The sequence below is a fragment of the Ceratotherium simum genome, chromosome 28, assembly GCF_057802395.1.
Source record: "Ceratotherium simum simum isolate JZ-2026a chromosome 28, ASM5780239v1, whole genome shotgun sequence".
Taxonomy (NCBI): Eukaryota; Metazoa; Chordata; class Mammalia; order Perissodactyla; family Rhinocerotidae; genus Ceratotherium; species Ceratotherium simum.
The window spans coordinates 34,564,500-34,578,572 of NC_141927.1; the positions used below are offsets into that span (position 1 = coordinate 34,564,500).

The window sequence follows — 14,073 nt, forward strand, 5'->3', positions numbered from 1 at the left end:
TAATTTTTGTCTTTAAAAAAACAACTAAAACCTATGCCATTTTAAAGGAAAAATGACATGTAACACGGGAGTTATGGCTACATGAGACTAAACAAAGGTAACGATGACTTGCACAGTGGCAAGGGCTGGCTGCACAGCAGAAGAGTCAATTTTGGGAACCATTCTGGGTTCAGGAACAGAAGGCGGGGGAAGAAGGAAGAGGCTGAAGAAAGTGCAGCACGCATGCAGGCCCCAAAGTGTGGAGCTGGGGGAGAGGACATAGCTATTGCCAGATCCCCAGAAGCCCCCAGAGTAGGGCAGGGGTCACAGAATAACCTGGGGCATTTTCTGCTCTTTTCCCCACTGGGCAATTCTGTTAACAAGAACAGACCTCTCCACTTGCGGACACTTGGGTTATCCCCCAATTCCTCTGTGGCAGTGGAGTTCTGCCCTCCTGGAGGGAATTCCATATACTAAGTCATAGACTCCAAAACTACTAGGTATCTACCTTTATAGGCCAGGAATATCTTGTTAGGGCAATCGTCTTTTTTGTAGGTCTTTAACAAGCTGCCTTCTAGCTTCTGGGCTAGGGGCACATCCATGAACACTGAAAGGGAGGACATCACTGAGATGAAAGTAGAGCCGAGACGATGGCTCCACTCCTCTGCTCTTCTGCCTGGAAGCCTTCCTCCAAATCTGGGCCACGCAGGCCTGCCTCTTCCCAGAACCGTGGCAGCTCCAGTGCAGAGACTCCAGACGACTGGTCACCAGAGCAACAGAACCCAACTCGGTGTCTCCATGGGAATATTCCATGGCACTTGAGGAGAATCCCCTGAGAGAGTGCGCTGGGGGGGGGGCGGGGGTGGAGGGAGGACCTGGAATTCCCAGGCATTTCTCCCTAACTCACCACCTTCTCTTCTCCAGCCCCAAGTCACCCAGTCCAAAGTAACAAGTCAGCCCCTTAGAAGATAGGGCAAGGCAGGCAGCCAATGGGCCAGGTGAGGGCTTCTTCTGCAGAAGTAAAACCCTCAGACTCAGCGTAATGCAAGTCAAGGGATACATCTTTTTATTTTTTGGTTTTTTTGCAGGGGAAGATTCACCCTAAGCTAACACCTGTTGCAAATCTTCTTCCTTTTTCCTTCTTTTCCCCCCACAAAGCCCCAGTACATAGGTGTGTCTAGTTGTAAGTTCTTCTATGTGAGCTGCCGCCACAGCATGGCTACTGACAGATGAGTGGTGTGGTTCTATGTCCGGGAACCAAACTCAGGCCGCTGAAGTGGAGCGCCAAACTTTAACCACTAGGCCATCAGGGTGGGCTCAAGGGATACATTTTAAAACCTTCTATTTTTATTTTGCTACAGGCTCCAGATTTTAAAAGAAATAGAAAGAAAGCACCACTTTCTTCCATAGTTATTTTAAAGAGTCTTACGTTTAGAAAGAGCATAATTTGCAACTTGGTAAGCCAGTCCTATTTCTCTCCGTTATCTAGAGCCAAGACCTCTTCATTTGTTAACTGATTCAATGGTGGTCAAGCAGCAAGTGTAGAAGGCAGAGGTCAAGGGTGGAAAGATCCTCTGTGGGATCAGTCTTGCATCTTCCTTTCTTTGTCTTTTTTTTTTTTTAAATAACTTGGTAGGGGGCTGGCCTGGCGGCACAAGCGGTTAAGTATGTGCGCTCCGCTGCAGCGGCCCAGGGTTCGCCGGTTCGGATCCCGGGCGCAGACCGACGCACCGCTTGGCAAGCAATGCTGTGGCGGCATCCCATATAAAGTGGAGGAAGATGGGCACGGATGTTAGCCCAGGGCCAGTCTTCCTCAGCAAAAAAAAAGAGGAGGATTGGCAGATGTTAGCTCAGGGCTGATCTTCCTCAAAAAAAAATAAAAAATAAAAAAATAACTTCATAAATGATTGTTGTAGACACTGTTGGTGTCCCACCAGGACACCCTTTATCAGCCCTGCTGGTGGATAAGTCTCATGTTCCAGATCTACCTCCTCTGGAGAATTGCCCTTGGCTGACAGGAGCCACCTCACCAGGAAACCACCTGGAAGGTTACACCCACACCAACAGGGGTAACCAATGACAGCCTGATCTAGGTGTACAAAAGGCTAACCCCCTTGAGAGCCAGCCCTGATGACCTAGCAGTTCAAGTTCAGTGTGCTCTGCTTTGGTGGCCCAGGTTTGGTTCCCAGGCACAGAACCACACCACTCATCTGTCAGTAGCCACGCTGTGGTGGCAGCTCACATAGAAAAACTAGAAGAGGGGCCAGCCCGGTGGCGCAAGCAGTTACGTGCGCACGCTCCACTGCGGCGGCCCAGGGTTCGCCAGTTCGGATCCCGGGGGCGCACCAACGCACCGCTTGTCAAGCCATGCTGTGGCAGTGTCCCATATAAAGTAGAGGAAGATGGGCAAGGATGTTAGCCCAGGGCCAGTCTTCCTCAGCAAAAAAAGAGGAGGATTGGCATCAGATGTTAGCTCAGGGCTGGTCTTCTTCACAAAAAAAAAAAAAAAAGAAAGAAAAACTAGAAGAACTTACAACTATACACAACTATGTACTGGGGCTTTGGGGAGGAAGAAGGGAAAAAAAAGGAGGAAGATTTGCAACAGATGTTAGCTTAGGGCGAACCTTCCCCTGCACACACACAAAAAAAGAGGCCAACTCTCTTGTCTTGGGGTATCCCTGTGGCTCCATTTGAACTCCAGGCCCCACCCCCAAATCAGGCCAAGGCTAGACTTGACCTGGGACCACATCCTTGCATGGCCCCTTCCCCTTCACAATCCTGCTTCCCTCACCCCCTTACAGGTTCCTCCTACAGGGCCCTCCTCTGCAAACCTCTGCCCTATATCCTTGTCTCAGGCTGTGCTTCCAGGGGACCTGCCTTGAGACAAATGATTATGCAAGTCATCCCTATTATTGTAGAAAACTTCAAAAGTTCAAAAAACTATAATGAAGAACACAGATTTCCTACCATCAATCCATAACCGCAGTTAACGTTTTGGTGTACCCCCTTCCAGTTTCTTTTCTAGGATGTTTATATTTTAAGATAATTTATATCAAAATTTATATGTCATTTTCATCATACTTTCTTCACTTCACATTTTAGTTGTGAGAATTTTAACATGTGTGCCAATGAGAACTTTTTATGCTACAAGTAATAAAAAACCCAAATCAAACTGGCTTGAGTAAGAGGGAGAATTTATTGGCTCTATAACCAGGCAGGCCAGGGTACACCTGACTCCAGCCGCAGTTCAGTCCAGAGCATCACAGTGTCATCAGGGTTCCAGCTTCGTTCTCTGTGGTTCCCTTGGCTCTGCTCTTCTGGAAGCTTCAGCTTTGTTCTCCGGCTGACTCTGGGCATGGGAGCAAAAGCCAATGTAGCACATTTGCAAAATGATACGTATTTGAGGACTTCATGTTGCAGTTCTCTTTGCAAAAGAACTACATGCCAGTTACTGAAGGAATGTTTAAATTAATACTGGGCTATCGACATAATGGAATTCTACGCAGCTGTTAAAGGCAGCCCTATGTGTACAGCTGTGGAAAAATCTCCAAGATACATCATTAAGAAGAAACAAGGGAGGTATAGAATAGAGAGCAAAGTAGAGAACATTTTGGGGAAAATAAAAGATATATTTGCACGTACACGCGTAGCAAATCTCTGGAAGGATACACAAGACACAGGTAACTGTGGTTGCCTCTGGAAAGTGGAACTGGGTGGCAGGTGGATAAGGACAGGGAAGCAGGTTGACTGCTTTTCACTGTACACCACTTTGTACCTTGGAAATGTTAAACCACGTGCATAGATTTCCCTTTCAAAAACAGTGTTTATGTTTTTAAACAATGGCTGCAGCCTTTCCAGACATTACATCCTGACTAACCAGAGGAAGAGAGAGCGTCTCTTCTCTTAGCTCCCTGGAAAAGTGAGAAAGTTTCCTTCCCTGAAGCCCCCAGCCTCCTCTCTCCTTCCTCTGGGCTGCGGTGAGTCACTGGGCCATCTCTGACCTTATCACGGCTGAGGATGGGATGCCCTGGTAAGTTTAAACCAAACCACCTAGAGCTGAGGGTAGTGTCAATCCCTCCCAAACTGCACAGCTAGGAATGGACAGAAGGGTCCCCTAAAAGAGATTCCAGGCATTCTTAGAAATGGGAGAGGGGAGAAGGGATGCTGGGAAGACAGTCAGCAAGTATTCACTGTATCATCCATTCTAAAGTCTTAAAAACTATTTTTAAAGGCTATTTTTATGTTTGTTGGCCTTGCACTTCAAAACCTCTTAAATACCCAGGGTCCCCATTGCTGTCTCAGCAGTAGTGGGAAGCGGGAAGGTTTTTCTCTGACTGCCCCAGGCTAGGTAGAGTGAAAGCAGGTGCGGAGTAACGGAGGGGGTGGTCGGCTTGTGCCAGAGCTCTGCCTGGGAGCTGGTCAGCCAATAATTGGGGATGGAGTATTTGTGGCCCCAAGTTCCCATCTCTCAGCAGCTCGGGTACAAATGTGTTTATATTAACTAGAATAACCTATCTTTTCCTATACAGTACAGGATCACTAGCCTATCTTAGTCTTCCCCCGTTGTCCCTGGCCATTCCTGGGGCATTCTTGCGTGACGTTGGGGATAACACTCTTATGCTCATCCAGTCTTAGCGCCCTCATTAACATCTGTTTCTTAGGATGTCACTTGGGTTGAGCATTTCTCCATTGCCACAGGTACTGGCAACCACGCTGACAACCACATGACCAGTGTGGATGCCAATAGTACATTCTCCTAAAGCCCCTAGGGCCACAAACTCCTGTCCACCAAAGCAGCCAGCACGAGCCTGTGACTCGCCAAGTCTCCTGAAAATAGTTCCTTCAGCTCTTACCTGCCTCCCCTCTTGGCCATAGCACTCAGACATGAGACCCCCCTAACTAGAGCCTCATGGTAGGGAACAGAGGAGGGTCTTTGGTGCCAGGCAGACCTGCCTTTCCATCTCAGCTCTTACCCTTAGCACCTATATGATCTTAGGGAAGTCGTTTAAAATCTCTCCATCTCACGGGCCCTGTGGCGTAGTGGTTAAGTTCAGCATACTCCACTTCGGCAGCCTGGGTTTGCGGGTTCAGACCCTGGGTGTGGACCTACACCACTCATCAGCCATGCTGTGACAGCGACCCACATACAAAATAGAGGAAGATTGGCACAGATGTTAGCTCAGGGCTAATCTTCCTCAAGCAAAAACAAAGAGGAAGATTGGCAACGAATGTCAGCTCAGGGCAACTCTTTCTCAGCATAAAAAAATAAAATGAAATAAAATCTCTCCATCTCAGGGTATGCATTTTTAAATGGGGATCACAAACATAGAATTGTGTGAGGTTTACAGAAATGGGCATGTCCCTCGGGCTGTTATAAAGAGACAGAAACTACAAAATTGAGGTCCAAATGCAAGAAGTTTTGACTATAGAGTTTTATAGTATACGATACTTGGGAGGTCTCCTGAAATAAAACTGACATTTGAAAAAACTAGAGTTTTAAAGGTTTTTTTCCAGAAAATTGCAAGCCAGCAAACAATCTCCAGGTTGCTAACTGGAGATTAGATATACAATAACCAAACTCACAGAAGCTGGCTGCTAAAGTGGAATAGCCCCACAGGGCAATCGTCCTGTAGCCTCTCTCAGGCTCAGCCAAGGAGGAAAAAGGGCAAAGGAAATTCCTAAAGGGAGGCTATCAGCTGATCCAAAGAGCTCACTGTTGTTAGGAACGTGAATCAACAAATGGTTGCACCTTACATCCATGTGCACATAGATGTGGCGTGTGCGCTGGGCCAGCGACCGCTGTGTGTTGTTCCACTTCCCCACTTTTCTAGATGGGGGCCTCTATGGTAGTTCTCCTCCCAGCACTGAACAGTGGGTAAACTGGGGAGCGGTTAAATTCATTTTTAGTCCACAAGCTACAGTATCATGAATAGCCACTTTCCGATAAAGAAAATGCACCCCAGCCACAGATCCTAAACGCTGAGGTGGATGTGGGATGTGACTTTGCATTGTTCCCTTTGGGGAGGAGAGAGTGAGTTTTTAGTTGCACATGGAAAAATTACACTATGTTAGGTGGGATCATTCTTAGAACTACATGTTTGAGGAAAAGAATATGGGCTGCTGAGCAGCCAAAAGGTGGAAGGTGGTGGCTTTTCACTAAGTCCACCCAGACATCCTTTTCCTACTCCTTCTGGTAACAAACTCCACCCACCTCCCCACCCTTGGTTCCCAAATCCTGGGTCACGGCGCTTGCTCTGAGAAGAGGCATGTGGCCCAAGCCTGGACTATTGGAGTCCTGTTGGAGCTGGTAGACAAGAGCTTTCCATTACTCTATAGTCAAGGAGTTACAAGGAAATGATGATCTTAAAGCTTCCAGAAGCTACTGGCCACTGACACGTAGGAAACCCGGAAAAATGACGCCAACTGCATGAGGAGAGAAGTTGGAAAGAACGTTAGCTGACACAAGCTTCTAGATCCTGTCAGTATCAGTTTGGATTCTTGGTTGCCAGCAACAGAAACTGCCTCTGGCTGATTTAAGCATAAGAGGGAGTTATGGAAAGGATATCCGGTAGCTCACATAATTGACAGGGCGGCTGGAGATTGGGAGCAGGAGCACCACCACGATCACGATCAGATCATAGAAGGAGGCTGACGGGCATCCCACCGCAGAACAACAGAGGACGCGGTGACTGGCCCCATCCTCATGTCCCCCTGCTGACCCTGCTGCCACTGCAGGTCCCAGAGATGGGTCTTTGCTGCCACAACTGCTGCTGTCGGAAAGGATCCTCCACGGTCCTTCCTTCCAGACTTTCCTGGCTCCGAGGCACAGACTGGAAGTCTGTGTCTGATTGGCTGAGTCTACTCACGTGACCCTCTGGCCTTTCCTCATGCTCTAGCCAAGGGGAGGGAGGAGTGGGAGTCTGGGCATTTCAGCTTCAATTGGGAGAGGTGGGTTCTGCCTTCCAATGAGACTCAGAAAATGGAGAATTCTCCAAACCTTAGAAAGAGGTCCACAGGCTAGGCAGCCAAAAAAGACAAATTTTCACAATTATATCACAATTTTCCCTCTCTCCTTAAATATCCCGCACATCCTCCCAATAGTCTCAACTACTGCTTGCACTTATTTCACGGAGACAATGAAAGCAATCGGAAGAGACTCGCACATGCTCCCATCATAACTACCAACCTACTTGCATAGGTACCCACCCACTCTGTCTTTTCTCTTAGTACAACGCTTGAGTCCACCTCTCCTGCACCCCTATCTCAGTCCAGCCTTTCCCTTTGTGCCCTGGGTCTCGGCTACATTGCTCCTGCAGTTGCCCTTTCCCTCATCTGTCATCAACTCCCCCTCTCTACTGGAACATTCTCTTGAGCATACAAACAGGCAGCGAAACTCCCGTCTTAAAAACAAACAGCACTCCCTTGACCTCACGTCCCCTCTCCAGCTATTACCCCACGTGTCAGTCAGGGTTCAGCCAAGGAAAGAGAACTGCTGTGAGTGATGTGGGTATTACAGGAATTAGACCTCACACAATTGGAGGAGGAGTTGGGGGAAGTGAAGGTCCAGAGGAGGGAGCTGGAGAATCAGAGAAAAATCATTAATCAGGCTGCCTGAATCACCTGTGAGTGGACAAATCAGAGCATGCCGGGAAATCTGAGAAGCCGGCCACATCCAGCTGCAGAAATGGGACTAAGAAGGGAGAATGCTCGGACAGGTCTATGGGAGGGCATGGCTTCTGTGCAGTTACCATGTCTGTGGTTCTGCAGCAAAGTGTCTGAGGTGGGCCCAGGTGCTCCCGCAGTCAGCAGGGCCAACAGTGTGGAAGCAGAGCTGGACGTGGAGCAGAGGGGAGTCTGAAGACAAGCCCAACCCACCTACCACCTCTGCTTCTGCATCTCACCCTCAAGTCCTTCAGGTATTAATGGATGCTGCTTCACTTCCACCTCTCCAATATTAGGCAAGTTTCACTGTTGGCCAACTCTAACCCGGGATCTAATGAGGATTTTGGGAAACAGGATGCCCAGATTAAACAAGATGATGACAGGATCGTCAACCAGACTGTATCCTCTGATCCTCTTCGGAGGAATAGCTATTGAAAGAATATTTTATACTCTTTCTCCGCTTTTTCACCCCCAAGTTCTGTTGAACCCACTCTGATCAGCATTTCTTCACCTCCACACCACCAAAGCTGCTCTTGTCAAGGTCACAAATGACAGACCTTTATGTTGTCAAATCCAATCACCATTGTTCTCAGTCCTCCTCTTATCTGATGTTTCAACAGCACATGACACAACTGACCACTTCCTCCTTAAAACACCTTCCTCCCATGGATCCAGGAGTCTACTTGCTTTTGCTTCTTGTTTCACCTCACTGCTGCTGCTTCTCAGTCAGTTTTGCTGGTTCCTTCTATTTCTGACCTCTAAATGTTAGAATGTTCCAGGGCGCCGTTTTCTGAATTCTTTTTTTTTTCATGCCTAGAGATATATATATATATATTTTAAAGATTTTATTTATTTATTCCCCCCCCCAAAGCCCCAGTAGATAGTTGTATGTCATAGCTGCACATCCTTCTAGTTGCTGTATGTGGGACGCGGCCTCAGCATGGCCGGAGAAGCGGTGCGTCGGTGTGCACCCGGCATCCGAACCTGGGCCGCCAGCAGCGGAGCGCGAGCACTTAACCGCTAAGCCACGGGGCCGGCCCCATGCCTGGAGATATTTAATATTATTTTTTTCCAGCTTTATTGAGATATAATTGACAACATTGTGCAAGTTTAAGGTGTACAACATGTTGATTTGATACTCTGAATTCTTCTCTTCTCTATGGTCACCATGCAGGTGAGCTCATCCACTTCCATGAGCTTAAATACTCATCTGTTGAATTTATATATCCAGCTCCAGCTTCTCTCCTAACCTACAGACTTCCGAATCCAAATACCTATTTGATATTCCAATAAATAACTACAGTCATATGTCACTTAACGACAGGGTTACATTCTGAAAAATGCATCATTAGGTGATTTCATTGTTGTGCAAACGTCATAGAGTGTACTTACACAAACCTAGACGGTATAACCAACTGCACACCTAGGCTATATGGTACTAATCTTATGGGATCACTGTTGTATACGCAGTCTGTCGTTGATGGAAACGTCATTATGCAGCACATGACGGTAATAGACTTTTCAAATTTACTATGTCCAAAAACTAACTCATAATTTCATATCCTCTCACCATTTCCCCCCACTTTAGGCAGTGGTAAGTCCATTCTTCCAGGTGCTCAGGCCAAACATCTTAGTCTCATCCCTGACTTCTCTTCTCCCTTTTTCTCTTATACCCTACATCCAAGTCATCAGCAAACACTGTCAGCTTTACCTTGTAACACCTCAAGTCTGTTCACTCAATAAAAACTTATTGCTGGGATAGATAGATGGATGGGTGGATGAGCAGAGAGTATAATCTGTGTTTGGATGGATGACAGAGAGCATAGTTTGTGTGAAGGTACAAAGATGAAGAAAAAAATGAGTTCTTTAGTGAATTTAAATGTGGTTGGAATAACAGTGTACGGGAGAGGAGAGTGATGGAAATCAGGTTAGAAAGGTAGGCACTGTCCATCTAATGCCAGGCCTTTATGTTAAGGGGTCTGAGTCTTACCCCAAATGCTTTAGAAAGCTGTTGAATGATTTTAAGAAAGGGAATAACATTGTCAGATTTATATTTTAGACAAATCCCTCTGGGAGCTTGTGAAAGATGAATTGGAGGGGATCCAGAACTAGGCGGGAAGGCCAAGTGGAGATTCTAGTTACTTTGGCTAAGAAGTGATGAAGGCCTGAGCTGCGGCAATGGCTAACGGGTAGACTCACCAGATGTCCTCCATAAAAATACCAGGCGCCAGACCAAGCCTGGAGTGGAGAGAGATGTTGATAGGCAGGGGCAGTTCTGAAAAATATCTGCTTAATTTAAACAATATCTTATGTATCAATAATAATTTCCACCTATTTTCATACAACTTTTCTACCTCCTTCTTGTTTTGTTTTTTTTTTTTTGTGAGGAACATCAGCCCTGAGCTAACATCCATGCTAATCCTCCTCTTTTTGCTGAGGAAGACCGGCTCTGAGCTAACATCTATTGCCAATCCTCCTCCTTTTTTTCCCCAAAGCCCCAGTAGGTAGTTGTATGTCATAGCTGCACATCCTTCTAGTTGCTGTATGTGGGACGCTGCCTCAGCATGGCTGGAGAAGTGGCGCCTTGGTGCGCGCCCAGGATCCGAACCTGGGCCACCAGCAGCGGAGCATGCGCACTTAACTGCTAAGCCACGGGGCCGGCTCTCCTTATTGTTTTTTAAATAAACATATTTTTCATTACAACGACTTCCAAGAAATGTTAAAGGAAAGTGAAGGCAAAGTTTTTAAAGATTTTTCATTCTGCAAGGTCAGAAGCCCAACACCAGACCATCCTGGCCAATACCAGCTAGCTAGCAACCCTACCAAGGGGAGGGGCATGAAAGTGGGTTAGGGGTAAGAACTAGTTTGCTCTTTTTTTTTTTTTGTGAGGAAGATTAGCCCTAAGCTAACATCCGATGCCAATCCTCCCCTTTTCTCTGAGGAAGCTTGGCCCTGGGCTAACATCCGTGTGCATCTTCCTCTACTTTATATGGGATGCCACCACAGCATGATTTGACAAGTGGTGCATCAGTCCGCACCTGGGATCCAAACCTGCGACCCCGGGCTGCCGCAGCAGAGTGCACGCACTTACCCGTGGCACCACCCAGCTGGCCCCAGAACTAGTTTGCTCTTAAGACTAGTTCTTCCCTCAGAAAATGGGGGGAAGCCATCACACAGCTGAGCTCTGAGTCTTGAGGTTGCCGGAGCAAATTTTGCCGTCAGCTCCATATGTTTCTCCTTCCTCAAGAATGGTAGGAATTTCTCCATTGGAAAAGCAGCTGCCTATGCTTCTCTTATTCCCTCAGCTCCTCTCCCTGTGGTTCTGGGAGAGTGTTCCAACATCAACTAGATTCAAACTTGGCCCAAGGGGAGGCCTTAGAGGAAGGACTCACTCACATGATCCAGTGACTGGAAGAGAAACCAGAGATACTGTGAGTGGCGCTGAGCTGATGCAAAGCTCTCCCATTCCCATTTCTCTCTTGTCTGGGAAGAAGTGACCCATCCCTTCTCTCTCTGAGAGTCCCAACAGCAGAAGCAATAATCTTTCATCTTGTTTCTTGCTAAAGAGGTTTTGGGAACTATGCCTGCTGTGCCTTTGTGTTATAAAGTGTGGCGCCTCACTAGCAACTCAGGGATGAAAACTGTAGCAAATGGGTTCTGAACCTGAACCTCCGAATTTTTTTCTTAAAAGGTCTGTGTGGGCCAAGGAATCCTAGAATGACTGGCCATCCCCTCAGGAGTAAAGGAGATGGAGACTGAGGGACCCTGTTCCTGGGACACCCATGCAAGGTCTCTGACAGGCTTTTGGAGAGAACAGTAGATCAGGGCAGATCAGGTCCCATTGTAGTTTGGTTTCTGATGGAAACTTTTAAAAACACCGCTGGAAAAGAACTGTTAGAAAGAGCAGCCTTAGGCAGAATTGTGTGGTGAGTCTGTATTGTGTGTAACAAATTACCACAAACTTAGCAGCTTAGAACAACACACATTTATTATCTCACAGTTTCCACGTGTCAGGCGTGGCTAATGGTTAACTGGGTGTTCTGCTCAGGGTCTCACTAGGCTGCAATGAAGATGTCCACCAGGGCCACAGTCTCATCTGAGGTTCAAGGTCCTCTTCCAACTCACATAGTTATTGGCAGAACACATTTCCTTGCAGTTTTAGAACTCCTGGTGGCTAGCTTCCTCAAGGCCAGCAGGAGTGTCTCTCTGCCTTCTTCTGTCTTGACCTCTGACCTTCTTTTAAAGGGCTCGCCTGATTAGGTCAGGCCCACCCAGGATAATCTCCCTTTTTATTAACTTAAGTCAACTGATTAGGGACCTTAATTACATCTCCAAAATTCCTTCACCTCTGTCATATAACATAACATAATCAAAGAAGTAACATCCCATCACCTTTGCCTTATGCTGTTGGTTAGAAGCAAATTACAGGTCCCATCCACATTCAAGGGGAGGGGATTGTACAAGACATGGGTCATGGGGAGGGTCATCCCAAAATTCTGCCTACCACACAGTCCAAGAGCTTCTGGAGAGAACAGCCCTTCCCTGAGGGTTGACTGGAGTGGATGATAATCTTATAAGGCCAGAACTCTCAGTTAAAAGATTCACAAGTGTTTCTCACTCTAGGGGGCTGAATAATGGTCCCCAAAGGATATGGCCACCTAGAGCCTCAGAATGTGACCTTATTTGAAATAACGGTCTTTGCAGATATAATTAAGATAAGGATCTTGAGATGAGATCCTTCTGGATTAGGATAGGCCCCAAATCCAATGACATGTGTCCTTATAAGAGACAGAAAAGGAGAAGACACAGGGAGAAAGTGAAGACAGAGGTAGAGATTGGAGGAATATGTCTATAAGCCAAGGAATGCCAAGAATTGCTGGAACCACTAGAAGCTAGGAAAGTGGCATGGAATAGATTCTGCCTCAGAGCCTCCAGAAGGAACTGGCCCTGTTGACACCTTGATTTCAGACTTCTGGTCGCCAGAACTTTGAGAGAATACATTTCTGTCGTTTTAAGGCATGAAGGTTGTGGTAATTAGTTGCAGCAGCCTTGGGAAACTAATACACTCACTGATCATTGTCCCACACAAACCAATGTCAAAGAGATGGACTTGATGGTCTCAGGTGCAACAGGACTCAGACTCTACGGAGATGTCAAGTCCCAGAGATCAGAGGTGCCCTGAGAGGAACCAGAGCAAGGCAGTTTTGTAACCCAAGCTACATTCATCACAGAACATAGGCAGATGCCCATTCATTTAGATCTTCTTTTTCATCCCTTCATTGATGTATTTGTTTGATTCAGCTGCTGTTTAAAAAAAAAAGGCTAAAATAAGTGTGGCTTAAACAAGATAGAAGTTTATTTCTCTTTCATTTAAGAGTCTTAAACATAAGCAGGCCAGGGCTGAAATGGTGCCTCCACACTGTTGGACACCTAGGCTCCTCCCATCTGGTTCTTCTGCCATCTGCAACACGTGGTTGCCATCTTATGACCTAAGGTGGCTGCTTCAGTTCTTACCATCACACCTGCATTCCAGCCAGTAGGAAGGGGAGAAATGGATATGAAGGGTCTGTCCCTTCCCTTTAATGACAGACCTGGAAGCTGCACACTTCCGTTGGCTAGAACCTAGTCGCATAGTCACACCTAGCTGCAAGTGAGGGCGCTATGTGTCTTTAGCGAGGCCGTGTGCCCAGCTAAAACTTAGGAGTTCTATTACTAAAGGGAGAAAGGAAGAATGGAGAATGGACAGAAACTTCTGCCCACAGGAGACAACAAACACAAGATCTGACTTAATCTGTGGCCTCTCAAATCTGGGGCCCAGAGTGATGGGAGGAAAGGCCCAAGAATGGAAACTCAGGAATGGCCAGCACCCGCACCACCCTCTGACTGATTACAGGATGAAGCAGAGCCTTGAAAATGTGGGTTTGAAACAACAGGAAGAAGATGTGCATGGAAAGGGCAGGAGTAATAGTGTTCCTCCTTCCCCATCACACCCTCTGTTGTGGATTGAATTGTGTCCCACAAAAGATACGTTGAAGTCCTACACCCAGAACTTGTGAATGTGACCTTATTTGGAAATAGGATTTTTGTAGATGTAATCAAGTTAAAATGAAGTCATACTGAATTGAGTTGGGCTCTGATCCAATGACTAGTGTCCTTATAAGAAGAGGGAAATTTGGACACAGACACATGGGGGAGAAGGCCACGTGAAGATAGAGGCAGAAGCTGGGGTGACACAGCTACGAGCCAAGCAACACCAAGGATTTCCGGCAACCACCAGAAGCTACAAGAGGCAAAGAGGGATTCCTCCCCTAGGGCCTTCAGAGAGAGCACGATCCTGCCAACACCTTGATTTTGGTTTTCTAGCCTCTGGAACTGTGAGACAATGAATTTCTGTTTGTGGTATTTGTTATGGCAGCCCTGGCAAACTAATAC

The 14,073-nt window shown here is 46.9% G+C and overlaps 1 protein-coding gene across 1 annotated transcript in view; it reads right to left on the reverse strand.

Moving 5' to 3' along the window:
- GOT1L1 (glutamic-oxaloacetic transaminase 1 like 1) overlaps positions 1 to 602 on the reverse strand; it is a 30,235-nt gene extending 29,633 nt beyond the window's left edge. The window contains exon 1 of the mRNA XM_087418257.1: positions 488 to 602. Coding sequence (XP_087274383.1) covers positions 488 to 602 — 115 coding nt within the window. The remainder of the gene's footprint in view (positions 1 to 487) is intronic.
- Positions 603 to 14,073: the final 13,471 nt, after the last annotated feature.